Source organism: Heterodontus francisci, chromosome 35, assembly GCF_036365525.1.
Source record: "Heterodontus francisci isolate sHetFra1 chromosome 35, sHetFra1.hap1, whole genome shotgun sequence".
Lineage (NCBI taxonomy): Eukaryota > Metazoa > Chordata > Chondrichthyes > Heterodontiformes > Heterodontidae > Heterodontus > Heterodontus francisci.
In genome coordinates this window covers 50,292,793-50,316,580 of record NC_090405.1, presented here as the reverse complement: position 1 = coordinate 50,316,580, position 23,788 = coordinate 50,292,793, and the positions used below count along the sequence as shown (strand labels likewise).

The 23,788-nt window shown below is 44.4% G+C and overlaps 2 protein-coding genes across 2 annotated transcripts in view; one reads left to right on the top strand and one right to left on the bottom strand.

Moving 5' to 3' along the window:
* igf1ra (insulin-like growth factor 1a receptor) overlaps window positions 1-746 on the top strand; it is a 235,637-nt gene extending 234,891 nt beyond the window's left edge. The window contains exon 20 of the mRNA XM_068015541.1: window positions 1-746. This exon is cut by the window's left edge and continues 817 nt beyond it. The gene's annotated coding sequence lies outside the window, so the exon portion shown is untranslated.
* Window positions 747-11,601: 10,855 nt separating this feature from the next.
* pgpep1l (pyroglutamyl-peptidase I like) lies at window positions 11,602-23,418 on the bottom strand. The gene is made up of 5 exons (XM_068015543.1): window positions 23,340-23,418; window positions 18,469-18,521; window positions 14,591-14,707; window positions 13,917-14,143; window positions 11,602-13,205 (listed from the first exon to the last, which is right to left on the bottom strand). Exons 1-5 carry the CDS (start codon window positions 23,371-23,373, stop codon window positions 13,022-13,024), a joined length of 615 nt encoding a protein of 204 aa, XP_067871644.1. The 5' UTR covers window positions 23,374-23,418; the 3' UTR covers window positions 11,602-13,021.
* Between the last annotated feature and the right edge of the window lie 370 nt (window positions 23,419-23,788).

The window sequence follows — 23,788 nt, the reverse complement described above, 5'->3', positions numbered from 1 at the left end:
AACAATTGTTCTATGTTCTGGAGAGCTTGCAGTGCATTTCTGTTCTGGGTCCGAGAGAGTGTCTCCGGTGTAACCATCTCACACCGCTGCCAAATTTTGCCAAAATTTGAAAGAAAAAAATAATTTTATTAAAAATGTATTTCAACTAATAGAAGGACGGGGAAAAAAAAGCAAGTGCTTTCGCTGAGCAGCGGAAGAAAGACGGACACACACAGCTCTCATGCGCACACTCACACACACACACACACATACATGCACCTCTCATTGACCAACCTGTTGCATCAATCTACACTGGGATTAACAAAACGTTAAAACAAAGTTGGACAAAAACTGCACGCCGTCATTGGAAGAACACAGCATTGGAGATGTCCTGGATCACTTGACAGGGCCCAATCCACGAACTCATGGCGAGGCGAGTGGAAAGAGAAAAGGATTGAGAAGGACACAGCCTCTTGCAAGTGTGTGTGGGGAGAAAAACAGCGAGAGAAAAGAAAGACTTAAAGGAGCAGTTAAGTGCTAAGTATTCTCTGACGTGTTCAGTGCTATTATATTAGAATTCTAGTGAATGGGTCTTGCAGTTCTATGTTTGACCATTGATCCTTTGGATACTCATTGTGTCACTTTTATAACTTTTATGGTTTATTATCCATCTGTCTTTAAAGAAAAGCTGCTATTTTTTTTTCCTTAACTCTGGAGATAAAATCAACTTTAACTTCAGGTCTACTGCCCTGTTCCTCCCTCTCCTCCCCACTGCCCCTTCCATTTTGTTCCTTCACCAGTTTCTTAATGCTTTGTACAACAGTTCAGATTGACTTTTATTTCTTCCTGTTAATGGTTCCGATTGTGCAGTCACCATGAACTTCTGCCTTCTTTAAAAAAAAAATAGAAAAACCTGAAGACTTTTCCTTACGTTTTGTTACTTGTGTCACCTTAGCTCAGTGCATGAGTACAAACCATTTTTTTTCCTCAAATGATTACAGCGTAGCCGAGCAGAAACATTTTTTGAAAACTTGTGTCTGAATCAGTACAGGGCGTGAAATAAATATACTCAGGTCAAACAGTTTAATACTAGTACATGTCTTTCTCAGTGTTTCCATGTTAATTTTTGTTCATATGTAGAAATAGTTTGCTCTTTCCTTCCCCAAAAACCCAGGCTTTTTTTAACCAAAAGTTATGCCAACAGCTCAACTTCGACAAAAAGCTTTTTTATTTTTGGCTGCATATCTTTAACTCTTTTCTGTCCAGGTTTTTATCTTTTTTCCGATTGTTAACAGAATGAGGCTTCAGCAGGCCGGACAGCGGCTATTTTGTGGTGACCGTGTTGTCCATTTAACTGACTCTATGCTTTGTTAAAATCTGGCATTGCAGAGTTCTTGTTTTTAGGCTTGTATGATTTGAAGTGATTGCTTCATGCTAATGGCAACCTATCAGGAGCAATGGCTATTAATAAATATATCAGCTTGCCAAAGTAGAGCACTGGTAATAACCAGCCCAATACTCATGCTAAAAATGTCTGGCAACACCAAAACTCAAATATTAAGAGGCAGTGAAGTCTAAATATCAGGAAAGGTAGAATTTCAAGTAATAAATACATGCTATTTAGCCTACAGTGGAAGGCTTAACGTTATTGTGACTGGGTCCACATTCACCATATGGCTAAAGGGTAACTGAAAGTGCCCTGACCCTTTCCTGATCTCAGGATATCAAATTTTTCCAGGATGTTCTGGGTGAAGTTGCCCCCCACGCAAGTTCCCACTGCCATTCCTCAGCCGTTGAGAGAATACCACAAAAAGATGCAGAGGTTTTGCAACCGACACCTCCTGATTTATGCTTCATCATCACTTTCCTCATACTTCCCCTTTTACTGTTGAAGGGGATTGAGATGGGGGTGTGGTGCCGCTTATTTAAATCCCTGCCAAGTCGGTGGGGTTGATGCTGCGATTAGCAAATGCTAACACCAGTGTTTTCAGAAATGCCAACATTTGTGGTTGGTTTGGCCTGGAGGCTTGCTTGTACTCTCCACTGTCCTAAAGTTGGAGACAATGTACAACTGTGAGGGGGCTTTTGTTTAAAGCATGTTTCCAATCCCACCTGGACTGGAAGGAAGTTAACTAAAGTACAATAGCAAAAAAAAATGCAAATGGATAAAGACTGATATTTGCGACCAGAGGTAACATTAAAGTTTGTAGTGTTTTTTTTGGCTATTCCTTTCCTAGAATAGTTCCTGGCTTTCTTTTTTTTGCCACTGTCCCATAGCATTATTCTGGATTTCTGTTAATTAAAAGGTAATCTATGTAGGATTTTTTTTTAATTTATTTTGTAATATCAGTTAAGATCACTGTAAAATGCCCCGAATTGAAATCAGTACTGATAGAAGAGTTGTATTTTAAATGTTACCTGACAGGGGGACAATTTTTTTCTGTTGATGTTTTTAAGCATTTATCTACCTCACTCTTATTTTTTATATATATTATATATAAAATACATCTCGCATTCAGCAATCTGAGAGACAGTACAGTATCCGGGAAACCTCAACAACAATCCACAAACCACAAACACTAAATTCTTTGGAGAGGGACAGGTTGCTCAGTTTACTGAGGTCACCAGCTTTGTGGGGGTGAAGGGTTAAAGGATAGACACCACAGATAATCACTACAAACATAAGCTGGCATCAAGGTTGAACCTACTGCATTTGCCTGGATCCCTCATGTCTGTCATGAATCTGTTGTCTTATCAGAATGCCCGGTACCCATGGCAACTATTGCAGTATCCTGCTGATGCGCACATGCACTTCATATTTTACGCTCATTATTTTTGGTCACTGGGGGAGAAAGCGTCAACATTACATTTTGTTCATTTTCATTTCACTGGTACACTTTTCAGCGCCTCCTCCCTTACGGGAGTGGAGATTCAGCGGTCGGTCTTGCCCCCAAAATAAATGCTTCACCAATTCTTTTTTCATTTCTGCCAATATTTTGTAGAAGCAGTTTCCTATTTGCAAGTCAGCATGGGTCTGTTTTCAGTGGGAGGTGTGCTCAGAAGAGGGAGTTACAGCAAAGGTAGATGTCTCCCCGGGCCCCACCTCCATCCCATTGTGCCTGGGGAGTGGGAGATTCTCTGAGCTGCAGGTTATGCCATGTACACTGTCAGTGCAATGGCCAGATTCACTATTACTTAAAACCTAGCAAGTCAATCGGATCTGTTTATCCGTACTTTGTAACTAACGGGTACCCCAGTGGATCACAAGCCCTTTGCACAGTCCCTTTCCATTCACTGCATCAGGCAGTGCTTGTGCGATCTAAATAAGCTGGAAAAGTGTCTCAATGTTTAAATATATGCTATACAATAAAGCCACCCCATTTGTTGCCTGTTAACTTAAATCCATAAACTATTGACAAAGTGTAAACTAAAATGCTCAGAATCTATGACCTTGATTAGTTAAGCCTGTTGCCAGAGGCAGGTGAATTCTGTTTACTTCACTACATTTCCTGCATACACAACAAAGAGATCATCACTGACCAATTGATTTCTTCGAGGTTACTGAGAATATTTTGATCCCAGATGTCACCATGTGGGGGTTGGGGTGGGGGTGGGGGTGGGGGAGAAGGATATAGACTCAGCTTTGGGCTGGAAAGAGCTGGACTCCAGGCTGATGGCCCAGCAGCTGGGACAGGGAGGATTGTAAGTAACAGACTGGCAGGGGTATCCAACAGGTGGCTTTACTGCTCTGAATCTTTGGCCTGTTGCAAGCTGATTCCTGTCCAACACTGGAGCTATGTGACCATAAATGCAGTCAGCACACTCCCTAATGCCTAGTTCAGTCTGCCTTGCAACAAGTGGAAGGATTTGAACTGTTTTGACCGCTGGTATCCTGCACCCCTTAGCTGCAAGGTAAACATTTCTTCCCTAGTATGCTATAATGCAGAGTCGAGAAAATGTATTTTAAATTTCTTTGGGACTGGAACAATCAAGCTGTCCCTCACACTCGGTTCAGGTCACAGGACAGACTACAGTTTTGCAGCTTTAGGTTTAGCCCAGAGCAATGGGATTAAAGTCTCTGTATGCACAGGTCCTCCAAAAAAAGAAATTTGGAAAGATTTAATCCTGTTCCCAGTGGCCATTTGGTCACAGCACCAAAGTGAAACTCTTGCTCAAAGACACTTCAGGACGGCTGGTGTGGGAAGTGTGCAAATGCCGTACTGATACTGTAAGTGGCACTCTTCTGAGGTTGTGCTAAGGCACATTGTTGGGGATAGTGTAGAGGGAGCTTTACTCTGCATCTGAGCCCTGTTGTACCTGACCAAGAAGTATGGAGGAAGTATCCTGCACCTGATCTCAACTCAAGAGGTCTTGATGTTGTAAGTGAAAGGTGTTCCATTCCTCATCACCAACAACATACCTCAGCTCGAGCACAACAATGGAACAATAAAGATTTTACGAGTATCAACTTTAGTCATTGTTGGATTGGAGTAAATCAGCTGGCTCCAGGAGAAGTGGATTTCCAATGTAGAAATGGCCATCAGCCCCAGAAATGGAGTGTTGAGGGAGGAAGATAATCACAAATTAAACATTACAATAACGGGTTAAGACAGCAATAATCTAAAACAGGGCAATTGTGATGGTCGGCTCAGTCCAAGCTATCCGAAGCAATCCTTGTTCGAAGGGCTGTTGCAATATTTCCCACCTCCCTCCCCTCCCAGCGCCCTCGATCGAGGAGCATCTATCCAGTTTGTTCGGGTGTGATTGAGATAGAATTTTCTGTGGGTGGTCCAGATACTTGTAGAGTTTTGTGTTTGGCCCAGATTACCCCCTTTTTCAAAAAAAAAAACCTAAATATTGAATTTTCAGCTTTACTGATTTTTCCAGCATTGTTCAGTCAGTTTAAAAATGGTAAAGTTGTTTTGTTAATTTGTTATGGTTAGTGTTGCTGCTGAGTGGGTTCTTTTCTGGCTCTCTGGGCATATACACTGTTGTATGAGGCACATGCACAATTCAATCCTAGCTCAGTGCTGATTTAGTTATCTCTCAGTGGGGTTCCAGTGACTCTCCTTCCCCCACCACCTCCCCCGGAAAGAGTTCATTTATACGGCTATGTGATGCCCTCCATGATCAAATAGCCCATTGATCCCCACCGACTGGACTAGGGTGTGAAGAATAGTGGCTCCTCAGGTCAACTACCAGAGAACGCACCTCTGCTGGAGTCAATCTCTTGAGGAAAGAGGTGCTATTTTTGCTGTCATGCAGCAGGATACAGGCCTCAAATTTTTTTTAAATTGCCGTTCAAAGCCACGGAACAATAGCAAAGTAAGTTAATGAGGCTACCAATGATCCCTGGATTTTTGGAATTAATTGTCCGTGCATTTGAACTAGGGCCCCTAAAAGCAAAATTGAATGCCTTCTCTCAGCTGGGGGAGGTTGGGTTTGAACATGAAACTGGTGACCTGCTGACTGAGCAACCTTTTCCTCCGCATCGCACATATTGATCATCACAACCGTAGACCCTCAGATCACAGCTGGTTACGAATGTTTGTTAAACTGTCTGATTTACAATATCAATAGATGCAATCTGTATTAGAAAGAAAAAAAAAATTTAAAAATCACTAACAACATTGTGGCCATCTTAGCATCATATAGATCATTGAAAGCACTTCATTACCATATTGTCTTGTGACTGACTTAGGAAATGGCTTGTTGGTGTGGTCCAAGCTCGTTAAAGGGACCATGTCCCATTTTGTTGGCCGACTGAAATTGTACGTAGCATCTACATGGGGGATGAGCAAACTTTAATCTTTATAAAACTGAATTGGGAGGGTCCCTGTAAAAGATTTTTCTGTGTGTATTTCTAACAGGGACCCATGTTTCATGGACTGTATGAAGTTTTGATTTGGGCTGCGTCCCTTGTTTGTCAATCAGACTAACCGTTTTGCTTGCACAAAGCCTCGGCATTCTCAAAAGCTGTTGTCTCTAGTACATTGAGAATAGGCCTGGAGTCAGTCCACAAGAGGCCTGGTGCTAAGCTGACATATTTTTGTTGACAATATTTCAACATGTGTTCCTTGGTAAAAAGTCACAGTACGCCTGTTAAGTTGAGGCTGATATTTTCATTGAATATCCACCTGATGGAGGCTGTAGCCTTGAAGTTAGCTTAACATTAAATGTGAAGCCTTCCTCAGCTATTTCAACAGAGACTTTAAGCCATTTATTTGAGAGAGGTTACTATCCATGATCAATTAGCACGAAAAGGAATATTATGTAAGAGAAGCGAAAGCAAAATGCGATGCTGGAAATCTGAAATAAAAACCGAAAATTTTGTAAATATTCAACAGGTCAGGCAGCATCTGTGAAGTTAACGTTTCAGGTCGATGACCTGTTATGAGATCATGTAAAAGAGTTGGCCGTCAGTCCATTGATGCCTCCAACAGTATATTGAGGCTTGTATTAAATGAATTTAACGCGTGAACAGAAAGAAACCTCCAAATGCAGGAAGGTCAGTCAGCATCTGAACAAGAAAAGCTGCTCCTCATGAGTAAATCTGCTTGAAAGTAAACCACAAGGACAAGTGATCTGATTGGTCATTATGCAGCCAGGGTCCTGCTCTTGGTCACTATGCAGCGACTCGAGTGACAGTGTGTTGGGGCTTGGCTGTGATGCCCATGTTTTGAACAGCTTACAACATTCAGCTTTCTCAGCTGACCCACAAAGGTGTTGAGGCACCTGGTGTTGATGCAGTGAACTCAAAGCTTTACTCTGAGGTAACAAACATGCTTTAGGAGTGGCAGAGAGAGGGGGAAAAAAACATCAATAAAGCTCATTTATGTGGGTGAGATTTTCAAACACTCATTTGTCTCCTGGACAAGTAAGCCAGTTTGATATTGGTGATCATTTACTCCGTTATACCTGGCTCCCTATTGTTAATAAAAGACTCTTGGAGACAGATTTAACAGCACAAGCGCAAAAACAGGCATTAGTTACTCAGAGTCCAAGATAAAGCAGAATCAGCATAATAGTTTTGAATACCTGAGCGGTCACCCAGCACAGAAATGGACAGAGACTTGAGCGTAGGAAGTTCCTTGCAAGCCCAGCTACCCAAAAGTATGGTGTTGCACTGACGTTGCATTGTACTGGCAATATTGGTAAACACAGTGACCAAAAATATGCTGGAAATACATGGCAGCTGAAGTCAGCAATGAGCAGAAGATACAGATACGTTCTTGTTCTCACAGACACTGACTATGTATTTACAGTGTTAACTGTTTTTGTTTCCAGTGTTTGTGGGTTTTCAGTTTTTATTTCAGATCTCTTTATACACAGTGCTATATTCAGTGCAGAAATCCAGTTGATCTTAAAGAACCTAATGGCTGTTGCAAAAAACATTTTATATACAAAAAAAGGTATTTTCCTGCTGCAAAGCTGTATCACACAACAGACCAAAGATCAAAACACATGGATAGTGGGATAATTCTAGGGATATCAAGAGCAAGTGAGAGCTGGTCATAGATGCAACATGGGCGAACATCATAGTTATTATAGGGTCAGTTCCAGAAGCAGATAGCCCAATTGTGCCATCACATCCTGTGCTGAAAACTGGTAGCTCTTAGATTTATCATCCAGACTACTCTTTCCATATGCCAAGGCTGATACTTAAATAGAAGGGATTGATGAAGCTGACTCAAGTTATGTGTGGGTCAGGTACAGATGTCATCTCCCTTTTCTTCCCTGCCCCACTCGCGCATATCTGGTCTGCATTACATCCCAATTTGCAATCAGACCACAATTGATGCCATCAGAGCCTATTGTTGTGGGAGTTAGTGCAAGTGTAAGCATTTGATCCATTTCAAAATTATTCTGTGCATCTTATGTTATCCTAGGTTGTTTTTGGGGTTGTGGAATGTAACTGGTATGGTGAATTTCGTGTTCTTATATTGGGGCAAGATTGTTTCAATGAGATGGGGTGAAGCTAATGGCCAGAATGAATAACACAACGACATAGACACAACCACTGAGAAAATGGGAGGCCTGACCTTTTATACACAGTGGCACCTCTGTGCAGTGGCTCAGTTTATAGTGAAAGTTTAATTTTAAGAATATGGTCTGATCAGTTCCTCAGAATGTCTGTCTGCATTGACTGACCTCACATGACCACCCGACTACAGTCACATTCAATGAGACATGGCCCCAAACAAAGTTTGTCATTAGCAGCTTAGGATATACCACCACTGTTTTCATTTCATTGGCTTATTGAACATTTATATATATATATTAAAAAAAAAAATTGAGAATCAGCAGGAAGTTAAGGAAAATATATGTTATGGGGATTCTTTTCATAATTTTTGTAACAAATAGAAATTACTAAGATATCTTAATGTATATTAGGCCAAACAGAAGGGATACCTCAAGGTAAATACCAGCATGGTTGAGAAAACCAATCCAGTTTTGTCCAAAAAATATTATATAATACACTTTGTAGTGTTGTCCTATGGTGTAATGTTTGTTCGGAATCTTACAGGCATAATGCCTTGTCTAACCCAGATCAGATCAGTGCTTTTAAGTGCTAAAATGAATTATGTTATTGCTGTATGATTTGGGTGTCTCTGATACTGCATTCATTCAGTGCAATTGACGTGAAACAGAAAGATCACAAATAATTTGGTCCTCATCTTCCATCCTGCTTCTGCACTGTCCACCTTCAGCCAAGGGACAAAGTAATTGATCTGTAGGCACCCTCATAAGCACCACTCCTTATTGGCTGGCTAGGTAATAAACTTTGAAATCAGGAAGGACTCACCTGCCTAAATCCATCTTCTTTCCCTGTCTCCAAAATGGAGTAATTCTGCCAGTGCATCTTGTAATCTAGCTGGGGTTTCCTCCAACTTGTCCTAGTAGGGTTGCTGAGTTCAGAGTTATAGCCAAGACAATCTTAATTCAGTGCTGTTACTGGGAGTGTAATACGTTACCTCAAGGGCTACTGGTTTGAACCATTTTGAAGTTAAATTGCAACCAAGAGAACGGATTGGATCAAATCTTATAAAGTGTACATATGCAAATAATGAACGGAAAGGTGTGCCATCCTCTTTCATTTTAGTGTATTTGGGACCTGTTGTGGTGTATGGTTGAAACAACATTCTCTGATCTGCTAAAATCTAGAGTAAAGCAAACCTTTCAGAGTTTGTTATTGCTAGTAGTTTACGGGTATGTTAATTTTTTTGTCTGTGATCCTTTCTGTTTGATAGCTGTGCCTTCACCAGGGCAGGGAAAGCAGAAACATCGTGCCCATTGTAGGTATCTTTCAAGTATAGACCAGCCAAGCAGGATCCTGTACCAACTTGCTATCTAACTCAACTGCCAAAATGAAAAGTGCCTTTGGCAATTGGGGGCCAGTACAAATGTCCTCTGCACCCCTGGTCTAGAGATGGGGGGGCACGTGGGGGAAGATGATCAGTCCGGTCTCCCTGACTGAAAGCGCACTCATGTAGAGTTTAGATGACTACTATATTGGAGTTGGCTGAGAGAACTATTTGTGCTCACACATGGCACGGCCCAAGAGGGATTTAGGAACCTGTGGACCTGGACCCAAATGGATTCAGTGCCTTCAAGAGAGGAGGGAGAGTGACAGACATTATAGGTAGAGAGAAAATTCTATTAGAGAGACAGCTAATGAGCAGAGTGTATGCGAAAGAGTCTGGTTAGATCACCAATTCTTTTTTGAGCAGTTTCACCAAGGGCTTAGGACACAGGCTAAAATCTCTCTTGTGCAAGTATTTGTCTGCCTTTGGAGGGAAGTATGGATGGGGCCCAACTAACCCCACATCCCAATTCCTGTTAACCAAATGCTCAAGCCTGAAAACATGGATGGCAGCCATTGAAGCCTCCTTCCCTTTTCCTAGGCCAGCCAATCTGAGTGGTGTGCACAATGGTTACCAAGTCATCTGGCTACCCAGCTTGTCCTTTCCTCCAAGTTAATGGGGGTGTTGCTGGTGACAGTGGTGGACTGGAGCCCAGAACATAACCATTGAAGTTTTAAAATAAAAGGATGGTGAGATCAGTTAAAGGTGTTCCTGTGCTGGTATAAGTAAATGCAAGGATGACACCACCATATTGGCTATTCATTATTGTTTCTGAAGTGTTACAAATACCCCAATCAACTGGTCCGATAACGTAGGATCTGAGGATGCTTTTCTTTTCCAGAAGAGTTGAGGCTTAAAAGGAGACAGGGAGGGGAACTACAGATGGCAGCTTGTGGTGTTCTTGTTGTGGTGCAAATGTGGGTCTGCACAACTAAACTGGCGCACCTTCTGAATATTCAAAAAGGAACATTTCGGGTAAAAAGAGATATCTTTGGGGCAACAAATTACCTGCATCAAGGGGTAAATGACCATTGATAACCCAAGTAGTGGCAAAGCTGAGACACGTTTCTGTGTAAGTGTAGTGTTGTTTCTGTGACTTGATTGCAGTTGATGTGATACAGTGATGGGAGCTGGGGAGTTTTTGGTACTTTTTGTTTGAAGCACGAGTCTTGGTTTTCGATTTTTAAGCGAGGTAGGATTGGTTTTCCACAAGCCATCTGGGAACACCTTGTTTGGAGTGTATAGAAACGGATGTGTGTTCCAGACGAGGAACGGTTGCGATACAGAGCTGGCCAGAACGAGATGCTATTATCTGTTTTCTCTGTTCAGGTTGAAATGAAGGAGTAAATGAATAAAGGCACTTAATTTCTGCACAACACTAGAATGATACTAAGAGAATATAGAGGAATTCAGTCGTGTGGTCTGGAATGGAAGTCTGGAGAATATCTTTTTTTTCTTTGGGGGGGCGTGGGGACAGATAGTGCTGTAGGTTCTCTAAATTCTGGCCAATTCTCTCCAGAAAACGAGGGACGTGCAGAAATGGACATGAGTCAAGCTCTGTATCTAAGCCTGGTGGTGTTCAAATCCGCAATTCGTGTCCTTGTATATTAATGGTTTAAAAACACTCATTGTACAGTTCAATGCAGACACTAATAGTTAAGACTGGCCAGAGATTACTACTACCTCCAGGAGGGAAAAGTGAACACTTTAGATGGCATATTGCAAGGATGGTTTTCCCCTTTCCCTACCCCACAAGTCGTTTATTAAATGATTATTTTTTTTAAATTGAGCAGTAAAGATGGCCAATTTGTTAAATACAAAAAAAAGACTTGCTGTGTGTAAATTATTCATACAATTCCTGTGTTTATATGGAGATTTGACTCGTTGGTTAAAAAAAATTCAAATGTTTTGTATATTCTGTTGTAAGGATTTATTCCTGTTATTTCGATATATTATGAAATCTTTTCATTCGAGAGGAAAAAAAAGAAAAAAACTTGTCTATTTTGACCGGCTCAAGCTAAAGCAATTCTAGGTTTCTTCTTACTTGGCTTTTTCTAGTAGTTACTGTACAAGATTTAAGTTAAATAAAATCTGTATGCAGAAAAAATCTGATGATTTGCTGTTATTATGTCTGTCTGTCTCCCTCTCTCTCTCTTTGGGATCTTCCTACAAGTGTTTCTGCAATTGTACAGTGTGTTGGCCAAACTGAATGTCCAACAATGGAGCCACCAATGGACTGATTTGCCCCATTGGGGTTGACTGGGTAGATGCTGGAGAGGATGTTTCCCCTGGCTGGAGAATCTAGAACTGTCTCAGGTCACACACACTTGCAGCTGCATTAACTCGAGGCCAGTTGAGATTATCCAGCTGAGTGCAGACTCGGGATCAAACTGGAAACACACTCGGTCCACAACTCAGCTACTCACTGTGCCATCAGAGGGAGCTATATCTGCAACTCAACATTTCCCTCAAAAGGGATTTGGTTAATGTGTTAATGCTATTTTTTTAGTATTAAATAGTAAAACTTATTATTCTAACAATCATGGGCTAAGAAATTCATTTTTGGCATTTTTTGTCACAATCTGAATGTTACAAGTTTGATGCAAGAGCATTTGGAGCAAAGTTCAGCACTTCAAATGTAAACACAGTTAACAAATCACACAAGTTATCAGCAACCCTTGATCCAAATAACTTAAGGCATGTTGTCTCACAAAGTCACAACTAACACAAAGTTTAACAGTAGTTTGGTGCATAAAACAGGACCAGTCGTTCAACAGTATCAGCTGTGGGTTAGTGGTTAACACTGTCTCCTCTGAATCAGGAAGTCGCAGGTTCAAGCCCCATTCCAGGGATTTGAGTGCATAATTCAGGCTAATGCATCCGGTGCAGTGCATTGTTGAGGGAATGCGGCACTGTCTGAAGTGCCGTCTTTCGATGAGACACTAAACTGAGGCCCTTATCTGTCACATTCAGATGGATGTAGAAGATTCCAAGGCACTACTCCAAAGAAGAGAAGGGGAGTCATAGAGAGATACAGCACTGAAACAGGCCCTTCAGCCCACCGAGTCTGGGCTGACCATCAACCACCCATTTATACTAATCCTCCCTGCTGCCCTGGACGAATATTTATCTCTCTACCAAAATCACTAAAAAAAAAAAATAGATTTTCTGCTTATATTGTTTATGGGAGCTTGCTGTCTGTAAATTGACTGGCACATATCTTGCATTACACTTCCAAAAAGTATTAATTGGCTGTAAAACGCTTTGGGACAGACAGATGAAAGGTGCTGTAGGAATGAAATTTCTTTCTGTATTGCACTATGTTAAAACACCATATGAAGGACTTTGGGATGATACAATTCCGAGGAATCCAGGGAACTGGGAGTTTTTAAAAACTTTTGAACAGGTTTATTTTTTAAATGAGCGATTTGGGGAAAAACTAAGTGCAGGGTAGCAATGTTGAAGAGGGACAGTGGCTAGGTGACGTCTAGCTTGGGTTTAAGATGTCTTAAGATCATGTGAGGAAGGGACGACCAAGGAAGTAGTTGAGAGAAGGTTTGAGATCCTGCGAGAGTAGGGAGACAGTACCAATGAGTCTTAATCTCAAAATGGTGAGGATTGAGGCTGGAGGAAGTGTGTGTAGGCTAGGGGATTCACAGTTCCTTCTCCAAGCACTTTTACAAAAACTGCTTTCTGTGGGGTGTTGTCTCCAGGTGTCCCAACATCTCTTGTATAATCAGCTGTAGTACCTTGCCCAGCCTTTCCACTGTAAGTCCGTTACTCAGCCGAGGGACATGAATGAAGCCAGCTTTCCTGTTGCCATGGTGCAATGAAAGGTAATAAGCGTATTCACAAAGATACCTAAGGACATTTTTTTTTAAGTCAGTTAAAGACGATCAGATAAACATTTCTAAGAAACTCAGTATTTGCAGCTTTCCTGTAGCTGGGTTTTCATTCACATTCCAGTACCTTACATAGGGTTCTGCAAGCCTGGCTCCTGGCAACTTTTTCCTGGGTTCTCTAGACTTAGATAAATGATAGAGCGTGGGTCTGTGTCTGATTTCCCCCACACAGTGATGGGACATGGGTCTGTGTCTATGATTCCCCCTACAAGGTGACTAGTCACAAGTCTGTGGCTGCGAATCCTCACTGTAGTAGTTACCAAGTGGAAACTGGGTAGCTTCCCACAGGACTAGAAAAAGCTTAGGCCCAATAGTTGTATTTTAATAGGCCCCTTTTGAGTTTCTGTGTGGAAACTGGGATAAACCTCCCTTCCCAATCACACTCCCTTACTATAGAGCAGGAAAAGACAATTGGACTTCACTGATTCCCAACTCAGCCTGCAATTCACAGCCAGGAGGCCGTGGATGGGAAACCAGAATGAGGATCGGTCACTAAATGTACTCCAATGAGAGTCTGTGCCTTCAGGCTGTGGGCTGGACAGAGTGACACATTCTCTTTCTAAAATGCACTATCAGCTCATTTGCAAACTTGATTTAATTGCTGCACGTGAAAGGTTTTAAAGAATTGGTGGATTTCTGAAGTATTGAGGTATTTGTTTCTGTTGCTTACCTTCCTGCATCCCTTGAATGAATGATGCCAATATCAAACCATGATAATTTTTTACAGATAGCTCTCATGTTGATTAGTGATTCGATTTTCTCTGGACCTCCTTCTATGCAGCAGTTTCCCACTGGACAGAAGCCACATATGTCATGATCTTTGTATCCGTGATTCTTGGCGAGCTGTTCAAGAATAATCGTCTTCGATGCTATTGCGACTCCAACATGGACAGCCAGCTTAACGAAATATGAAGTATAGAACTTGATTAATTCAGGCCCAAATCATGTAGTGTTTTGTCACAGAACGTAAAGTTGGATCTCTAATACCCCACCGAGTTGTCTACCCACTTTTCCTGATAGCTCTGACTCTTATTGGTGTACAGGTTCCTTGGGTATCAGCTGCCTTCTGGTACCTCACCCTTCTTCATATGAGCCCATTGAGTAACATCACAGCCCAGCCCATCGACATCCTGCCCATTGTTCACCCAGACAGAGAGAGACACACCCACACAGATGCACCTATACATGCATGTGCATGCTGTCTCCAGCAGAGACCAGTAGACATCGATCAGGATGGATATGATTTTTTTTTTCCTCAAACCCACCCCCCTCAGTTCAGTGTAACTCGAGTGGGCCAGTGACTGCTGTCAGCCCAGTGTCACTATAATTCCAAAAACAAGATACCTGTGGCTCTTGGACTTCCCACATCTTGGTCACTAGCTCTCGGGTTCGCTGGTAGTGAACAGGCAGTTCCACAGTTTCCAGTCGAACATTCTCACCCAGGCCTAATTTCTTCAGCTCCTAGGGAATTAGAGAGGTAAAATGTTATTACAACAACTACTTATATTTATATAACACCTTTAATATGATAACATTTCCCAAAGTGCTTCACAGGAGCATTATAAAACAAGTATGACACCGAGCCACAAAAGGAGATATTAGGTCAGATAACCAAAAGTTTGGTCAAAGAGGGAGGTTTTAAGGAGTGCCTTAAAGAAAAAGGTGAAGTGGAGAGGTGTAGGGAGGGAATTCCAGAACTTGAGGCTAAGGCAACTGAAGGTGTGGCCATCAACGGAGGAGCAATTAAAATCAGCGATACACGAGACCAGAATTAGAAGTTAACAGAATTAACGGTTAACGTCAGTAACAATTATAAATTTGTTAATTGTCCTCTCCTCTCCTCTCCTGAAGAGGTGGACCTGAGCTGAGATACAACCCATAGTCATTGGCAGCCTTACACTGCCTTGCTGAGTGGCCATCACACCCATACCCAATCCTCGTCCTCAGCCAGGGAGCTGATCTCAGCTGAGGCAGCAGTAAAGGACGCTCCCACTGGTTTCTATTCCCTTGGGCTAGGGGAAGGTAATAGCAGCAAGAACGGAGGCTCCTGATGACTCTCCAGTGCCCTTGGTGGAGTGAAAAGATTAAACTCAATCTGCGATGCCCTCATGGTCAAACAGCCTGCTGCCACTCACTGTCTTTGGCTAACCCAAGAAGAAAGGTCACTTGAGTGAGGTACCCGTGGGCAGCAAGAGGAAAGAGAAAATGAATCAGAGCTATAATTGTTGGATAATGGTAAGGAGGGAGCTTGTGATTGTTGATCTTAGGAAAGAGATAAAGATTAGAGAATCATTAATTGGAAAACCACATCATCTTATTGTCAAAATCAGCACCTAAAGGGTTAGAAAGGATTGTGACCTCAGGCTCCATCTCTTAACAAAATTTCCCCTGACAACAGCAACATCAATTAGACTTGTTCGTTCAAGTTCATGGCCAAAAAGACATAGTACTTGAAACAAAAACAAGAAATGCTGGATTCACTCAGCAGGTCTGGCAGCATCTGTGGAAAGAGAAGCAGAGTTAACGTTTCGGGTCAGTGACCCTTCTTCGGAACTGACAAATATTAGAAAAGTCACAGATTATAAACAAGTGAGGTGGGGGTTGGGCAAGAGATAACAAAGGAGAAGGTGCAGATTGGACCAGGCCACATAGCTGACCAAAAGGTCACGGAGCAAAGGCAAACAATATGTTAATGGTGTTTTGAAAGACAAAGCATTAGTACAGATTAGGTGTGAATATACTGAATATAGAACATCAGCAAGTGCAAACCTGAAGAAAAACAACCTGAAAAAACAGTGGGTAAGCAAACTGAACAAACTGAGATGAAATGAAATAAATGCAAAAAATGTAAAAAGGAATGCAAAAAAAAAAGGAAGAAAAAATGACTAAAAATGAAAGTAAAGTGGGGGGCTGTCATGCTCTGAAATTATTGAACTCAATGTTCAGTCCGGCAGGCTGTAGTGTGCCTAATCGGTAGATGAGATGCTGTTCCTCGAGCTTGCGTTGATGTTCACTGGAACACTGCAGCAATCCCAGGACAGAGATGTGAGCATGAGAGCAGGGGGGAGTGTTGAAATGGCAAGCAACCGGAAGCTCAGGGTCCTGCTTGCGGACTGAGCGGAGATGTTCCGCAAAGCGGTCACCCAGTCTGCGCTTGGTCTCCCCAATGTAGAGGAGACCACACTGTGAGCAGCGAATACAGTATACTACATTGAAAGAAGTACAAGTAAATCGCTGCTTCACCTGAAAGGAGTGTTTGGGGCCTGGGATAGTGAGGAGAGAGGAGGTAAATGGGCAGGTATTACACCTCCTGCGATTGCAAGGGAAGGTGCCCTGGGACGGGGACGAGGTGGTGGGGGTAATGGAGGAGTGGACCAGGGTGTCGCGGAGGGAACGATCCCTTCGGAATGCTGACAGGGGAAGGGAGGGGAAGATGCGACTGGTAGTGGCATCACGCTGGAGGTGGCGAAAATGGCGGAAAATGATCCTTTGGATATGGAGGCTGGTGGGATGAAAAGTGAGGACAAGGGGAACCCTGTCACGGTTCTGGGAGGGAGGGGAAGGGGTGAGGGTAGAGGTGCGTGGAATGGGTCGGACACGGTTGAGGGCCCTGTCAACCACAGTGGGGGGAAATCCTCGGTTGAGGAAAAAGGAGGTCATATCAGAAGCACCGTCATGGAAGGTAGCATCATCAGAGCAGATGCGTCGGAGACGGAGAAACTGGGAGAATGGAATGGAGTCCTTACAGGAGGTAGGGTGTGAAGAAGTGTAGTCGAGGTAGCTGTGGGAGTCAGTGAGCTTATAATGGATATTGGTAGACAACCTATCCCCAGAGATGGAGACAGAGAAGTCGAGGAAGGGAAGGGAAGTGTCAGAGATGGACCATGTAAAGGTGAGAGAAGGGTGGAAATTGGAAGCAAAGTTGATAAAGTTTTCTAGTTCGGGGCGGGAGCAGGAAACGGCACCGATACAGTCATCAATGTACCGGAAAAAGAGTTGGGGGAGGGGGCCTGAGTAGGACTGGAACAAAGAATGCTCGACATATCCCACAAAAAGACAGGCATAACTAGGACCCATGCGGGTACCCATAGCGACACCTTTTACTTGAAGGAAGTGCGTGGAGTTGAAGGAGAAGTTGTTCAATGTGAGAACAAGTTCAGCCAGGCGGAGGAGGGTGGTGGTGGATGGGGACTGGTTGGGCCTCTGTTCCAGGAAGAAGCGGAGAGCCCTCAAACCATCCTGGTGGGGGATGGAGGTGTAGAGCGATTGGACGTCCATAGTGAAGAGGAGGCGGCTGGGACCAGGAAACTGGAAATTGTCAAAATGACGTAGGGCGTCAGAAGAGTCACGGATGTAGGTGGGAAGAGACTGGACCAGCGGAGAAAAGATAGAGTCTAGATAGTACTTGAAGCTGTGCCTCACTAGGGGAGTAAACCTCCACTGCAGGTGAGTACAGCTCTGTCTGCTGCAACTAAACCCCATCAGTCTTAGTGAGTGCAACATCACAAAGATAACAAAAAACTGTTTTAAAACAATTCACAAATGTTTTCATATACACATAAAAAAAAATACAAAAACTGGCCTTAAGTTCTAAACAAGCTGAACTTTCATGGTTTGCTTACAGCATACACACTGGACTCCTTTCAGAGACAGAGCAGATCAGTGACACAAGGGTTAGATCGAGAGAGTTTGGAAAACCAAATAAATCACTGAATGAATGTTCCAATAGACGACATCAATGGCTCACTGGGAGCATTCTCACCTCTGAGTCAGAAAGTTGGGGGTTCAAGTATCACTCCAAATCCTTGAGCACATAATCCAGACTGACTCCAGTGTAGTACTGAGGGAGTGCTGCACTGTCAGAGGTGTTGTCTCTCAGATGAAATGTTAAATCGAGGCCCATTCTGCCCCCTCAGGAGGACATAAAAATCCCATGGCGCTATTCCAGTAAGGGGGACGGCGGTGGTTATCCTAATATCCTGGCCAATATTTGACCCTCAAACCATTGCTCAGGTGAGAGGGATAGACAAGGTTTGGTTTAATGCCTCATCTGAAAGACGGCACCTCTGATAGTGCAGCACTCCCTCAATAATACACTTGAGTATCAGTCTAGATTTTCTGGAGTGGGGCTTGAACCCACAACCTTCTGACTCAGACTTGCTGACACCAATGAGCTATCAAGGAAACAAATGTAAATAAAACTCTTGTGATGGCCTCAGTACCTGAACTGCAGCCCAGCTCGGGTTAGTGATGTATTGTCGGAATGGTCCAAAACCTGTTAAGTGGATGGAAAGCCAAGACGTAAAGATGCATTGTGTGTATAGATAAGATAAACGCCAATAAGATAGTCTTAGATTCTACGGGAAGGGGTGCATCCTTAAAGTTAGGGTGAATGAAACCATTTTGACCTAACTCCTTGACACAGAGAGTGGAGGATGTTTGGAATGGACGAACGGAAGAGCCCATGGTGTGAGTGTTTCAGCAACTTCAAGGGAGAGTTAAAGCATTGAGACAAGTATTGTTTGATGTGATACTTCCTCCCAACCTGAACCAGTCAGATCGATCCCAATGGTCGTCTCTAGCTCAGGATGTTCCTACATTCTGATTATTCTTCATCGCATCTCCTAGTTAATCAAGAAGCTCATCAACAGGGGTACAAGGAACACATTACTACAAAGAATTTGACTTCTTCCCAGTGCTGATCACTGGCAAAAGTAAACCTCCCACTTCCTAGGACTGTAACTTAACTGTATGAGTGAAATATGTGGGCAGGATAGGCAATGACCCTTGTACCATTGTGATATACACGTGGAAATAGGGTGGTTTACTAGCAGTGACCCCAAACCTCAGCTGAATGGAAAATGCTCCCTGACACATCATGGTGATCAGGCTAAATCACTAAATGAGTCTTTTTTGTTAGAAACAAATTTATACAGACAAGGAAGATCAATTGGCAGGTAGAAATAACAAGGTATTTAATTGTAACCCAAAATAACATGTTATTCAATGTGGAATACCTATAGATCACTATAGAGTTTCACCTGGGTGAATTGAAATTGTGACTCAAACCAATAAATTAAAGTTTTATTCGGAATCCAGAAATGTCAGTCAAGTCAGGCTCCTTTCTCATTTAAGCAATTCTCTTTTTATTTGTTCATGGGATGTGGGCGTCACTGGCCAGCATTTATTGCCTATCCCTAATCGCCATTAATTTAATACAACTGAATGGCTTATAAGGCTATTTCAGAAAGCACTTTAAGAGTCAACCACATTGCTGTGGGTCTGGAGTCACAGGTAAGGACGGCAGATTTCCTTCCCTGAAGGGAATTAGTGAATCAGATGGGGTTTTTACAACAATCGACAATGGTTTCATGGTCACCATGAGACTAGCTTTTTAAAAAGAAAATTCCAGATTTATTAATTGAACTCAAATTTCACCATCTGCTGTGGGATTTGAACCCATGTCCCCAGAGTATTAGCCTGGGCCTCTAGGATTACTAGTCCAGTGACTACGCCATCACTACGCCACCGCCACCCTCCAGAGCAAATCAAACCTGCCACAATGGGCGTGTGTCCTGTTAATAGGTGGGCCAGGATTCCTGCTCCTGATTCAGCAATCCATGCTGGATGTGGATTGGGCACGGATGTGGATTGGGGACGGATGTGGATTGGGCACGGATGTGGATTGGACACGGATGTGGATTGGGCACGGATGTGGATTGGGAATGGATGTGGATTGGGAATGGATGTGGATTGGGCACGGATGTGGATTGGGAATGGATGTGGATTGGGCACGGATGTGGATTGGGAATGGATGTGGATTGGGCACGGATGTGGATTGGACACGGATGTGGATTGGGAATGGATGTGGATTGGACACGGATGTGGATTGGGAATGGATGTGGATTGGGAATGGATGTGGATTGGACACGGATGTGGATTGGACACGGATGTGGATTGGGAATGGCTGTGGATTGGGAATGGCTGTGGATTGGGCGCGGATGTGGATTGGGCGCGGATGTGGATTGGGCGCGGATGTGGATTGGACGCGGATGTGGATTGGGAATGGATGTGGATTGGACACGGATGTGGATTGGGAATGGCTGTGGATTGGGAATGGCTGTGGATTGGGCGCGGATGTGGATTGGGCGCGGATGTGGATTGGGCGCGGATGTGGATTGGACGCGGATGTGGATTGGGAATGGATGTGGATTGGACACGGATGTGGATTGGACGCGGATGTGGATTGGGAATGGATGTGGATTGGGAATGGATGTGGATTGGACACGGATGTGGATTGGACACGGATGTGGATTGGGAATGGATGTGGATTGGACGCGGATGTGGATTGGGCGCGGATGTGGATTGGACGCGGATGTGTATTGGGAATGGATGTGGATTGGGAATGGATGTGGATTGGGCGCGGATGTGGATTGGACGCGGATGTGGATTGGGAATGGATGTGAATTGGGAATGGATGTGGATTGGGAATGGATGTGGATTGGACACGGATGAGGATTGGGCACGGATGTGGATTGGGAATGGATGTGGATTGGGAATGGATGTGGATTGGGAATGGATGTGGATTGGGCGCGGATGTGGATTGGGCGCGGATGTGGATTGGGAATGGATGTGGATTGGACGCGGATGTGGATTGGGAATGGATGTGGATTGGGAATGGATGTGGATTGGGCGCGGATGTGGATTGGGCGCGGATGTGGATTGGGAATGGATGTGGATTGAACACGGATGTGGATTGGGAATGGATGTGGATTGGATGTGGATTGGGCGCGGATGTGGATTGGATACGGATGTGGATTGGGAATGGATGTGGATTGGACACGGATGTGGATTGGGCACGGATGTGGATTGGATACGGATGTGGATTGGGAATGGATGTGGATTGGACACGGATGTGGATTGGGCACGGATGTGGATTGGATACGGATGTGGATTGGGAATGGATGTGGATTGGACACGGATGTGGATTGGGCACGGATGTGGATTGGATACGGATGTGGATTGGGAATGGATGTGGATTGGACACGGATGTGGATTGGGCACGGATGTGGATTGGGCACGGATGTGGATTGGGAATGGATGTGGATTGGACACGGATGTGGATTGGGCACGGATGTGGATTGGGCACGGATGTGGATTGGATACGGATGTGGATTGGGAATGGATGTGGATTGGGAATGGATGTGGATTGGGCACGGATGTGGATTGGGCACGGATGTGGATTGGATACGGATGTGGATTGGGAATGGATGTGGATTGGACACGGATGTGGATTGGGCACGGATGTGGATTGGACGCGGATGTGGATTGGATGTGGATTGGGCGCGGATGTGGATTGGATACGGATGTGGATTGGGCACGGATGTGGATTGGGCACGGATGTGGATTGGGAATGGATGTGGATTGGGAATGGATGTGGATTGGACACGGTTGTGGATTGGACGCGGATGTGGATTGGACGCGGATGTGGATTGGACGCGGATGTGGATTGGGCGCGGATGTGGATTGGGAATGGATGTGGATTGGGAATGGATGTGGATTGGGAATGGATGTGGATTGGACACGGATGTGGATTGGGAATGGATGTGGATTGGACACGGATGTGGATTGGGCGCGGATGTGGATTGGGAATGGATGTGGATTGGGCACGGATGTGGATTGGGAATGGATGTGGATTGGGAATGGATGTGGATTTGACACGGATGTGGATTGGGCACGGATGTGGATTGGGAATGGATGTGGATTAGGAATGGATGTGGATTGGGAATGGATGTGGATTGGACACGGATGTGGATTGGGCACGGATGTGGATTGGGCACGGATGTGGATTGGGAATGGATGTGGATTGGGAATGGATGTGGATTTGACACGGATGTGGATTGGGAATGGATGTGGATTGGACACGGATGTGGATTGGGCACGGATGTGGATTGGACGCGGATGTGGATTGGGAATGGATGTGGATTGGGAATGGATGTGGATTGGACACGGATGTGGATTGGGCGCGGATGTGGATTGGGAATGGATGTGGATTGGACGCGGATGTGGATTGGGCGCGGATGTGGATTGGGAATGGATGTGGATTGGGCACGGATGTGGATTGGGCACGGATGTGGATTGGGAATGGATGTGGATTGGGAATGGATGTGGATTGGACACGGATGTGGATTGGGCACGGATGTGGATTGGGAATGGATGTGGATTGGGAATGGATGTGGATTGGGCGCGGCTGTGGATTGGGCGCGGCTGTGGATTGGGCGCGGCTGTGGATTGGGCACGGATGTGGATTGGGCACGGATGTGGATTGGGCACGGATGTGGATTGGGAATGGATGTGGATTGGACACGGATGTGGATTGGGCACGGATGTGGATTGGGCACGGATGTGGATTGGGAATGGATGTGGATTGGGCACGGATGTGGATTGGGCACGGATGTGGATTGGGCACGGATGTGGATTGGGCACGGATGTGGATTGGGAATGGATGTGGATTGGACACGGATGTGGATTGGGCGCGGATGTGGATTGGGCGCGGATGTGGATTGGGAATGGATGTGGATTGGGCACGGATGTGGATTGGGAATGGATGTGGATTGGGAATGGATGTGGATTGGACACGGATGTGGATTGGGAATGGATGTGGATTGGGAATGGATGTGGATTGGGCGCGGCTGTGGATTGGGCGCGGCTGTGGATTGGACACGGATGTGGATTGGGCACGGATGTGGATTGGGCACGGATGTGGATTGGGAATGGAAGTGGATTGGGCACGGATGTGGATTGGGAATGGAAGTGGATTGGGCACGGATGTGGATTGGGAATGGAAGTGGATTGGGCACGGATGTGTTGCCCCTGATGGTTTTACATCCTGCCAGATGAAGGTTGACTGGGCGGGGTACAAGAGGGCACCATGGAGTTACTGCTGGAGGAGACCACTTGTGGTGGTGGGGAGGAGGGGGGAGAACAGAGGGGAATATTGGGAATGTAAAGAATCAATTCTTCTTTTGAAGCGAGTTTACACAGCGAAAGAAATGACAGAAAGGTTTCACAGAATATAGAAGCTGTGAGGTACCAGTAACCAGCACGAGCTGGGAATTGGAATCCATGAGGAAATCTTGGTTAGGCTGATGTTCACCTTCCCTGTTCTGCTGCGATCTAAATAAGTAAAGAAAGAGTCGCATTTATATAGTGCCTTTCACAACCTCAGGACACAGCAACACGCTCTCCAGCCAGTGAAGTGTTTCTAAAGTGTAGTCACTGTTGCAATGGAGGAAAGGCTGCAGCCAATTTGTGCACAGCAAGCTCCCACAAACAGCAATGTGATAATGATCAGATCGTCTGTATTAGTGATGTTGGTTGAGGGATAAATATTGTCCAGGACGCCGGGGAGAACTCCACTGCTCGTCTTTGAGATAGTGGCCATGGGATATTTTGCCCTGTGAGGGCAGACGGGGCCTCGGTTTACTGTCTCAACTGAAAGAAGGCACCTCCGACAGTGCAGCGCTCCCTCAGCACTGCCCT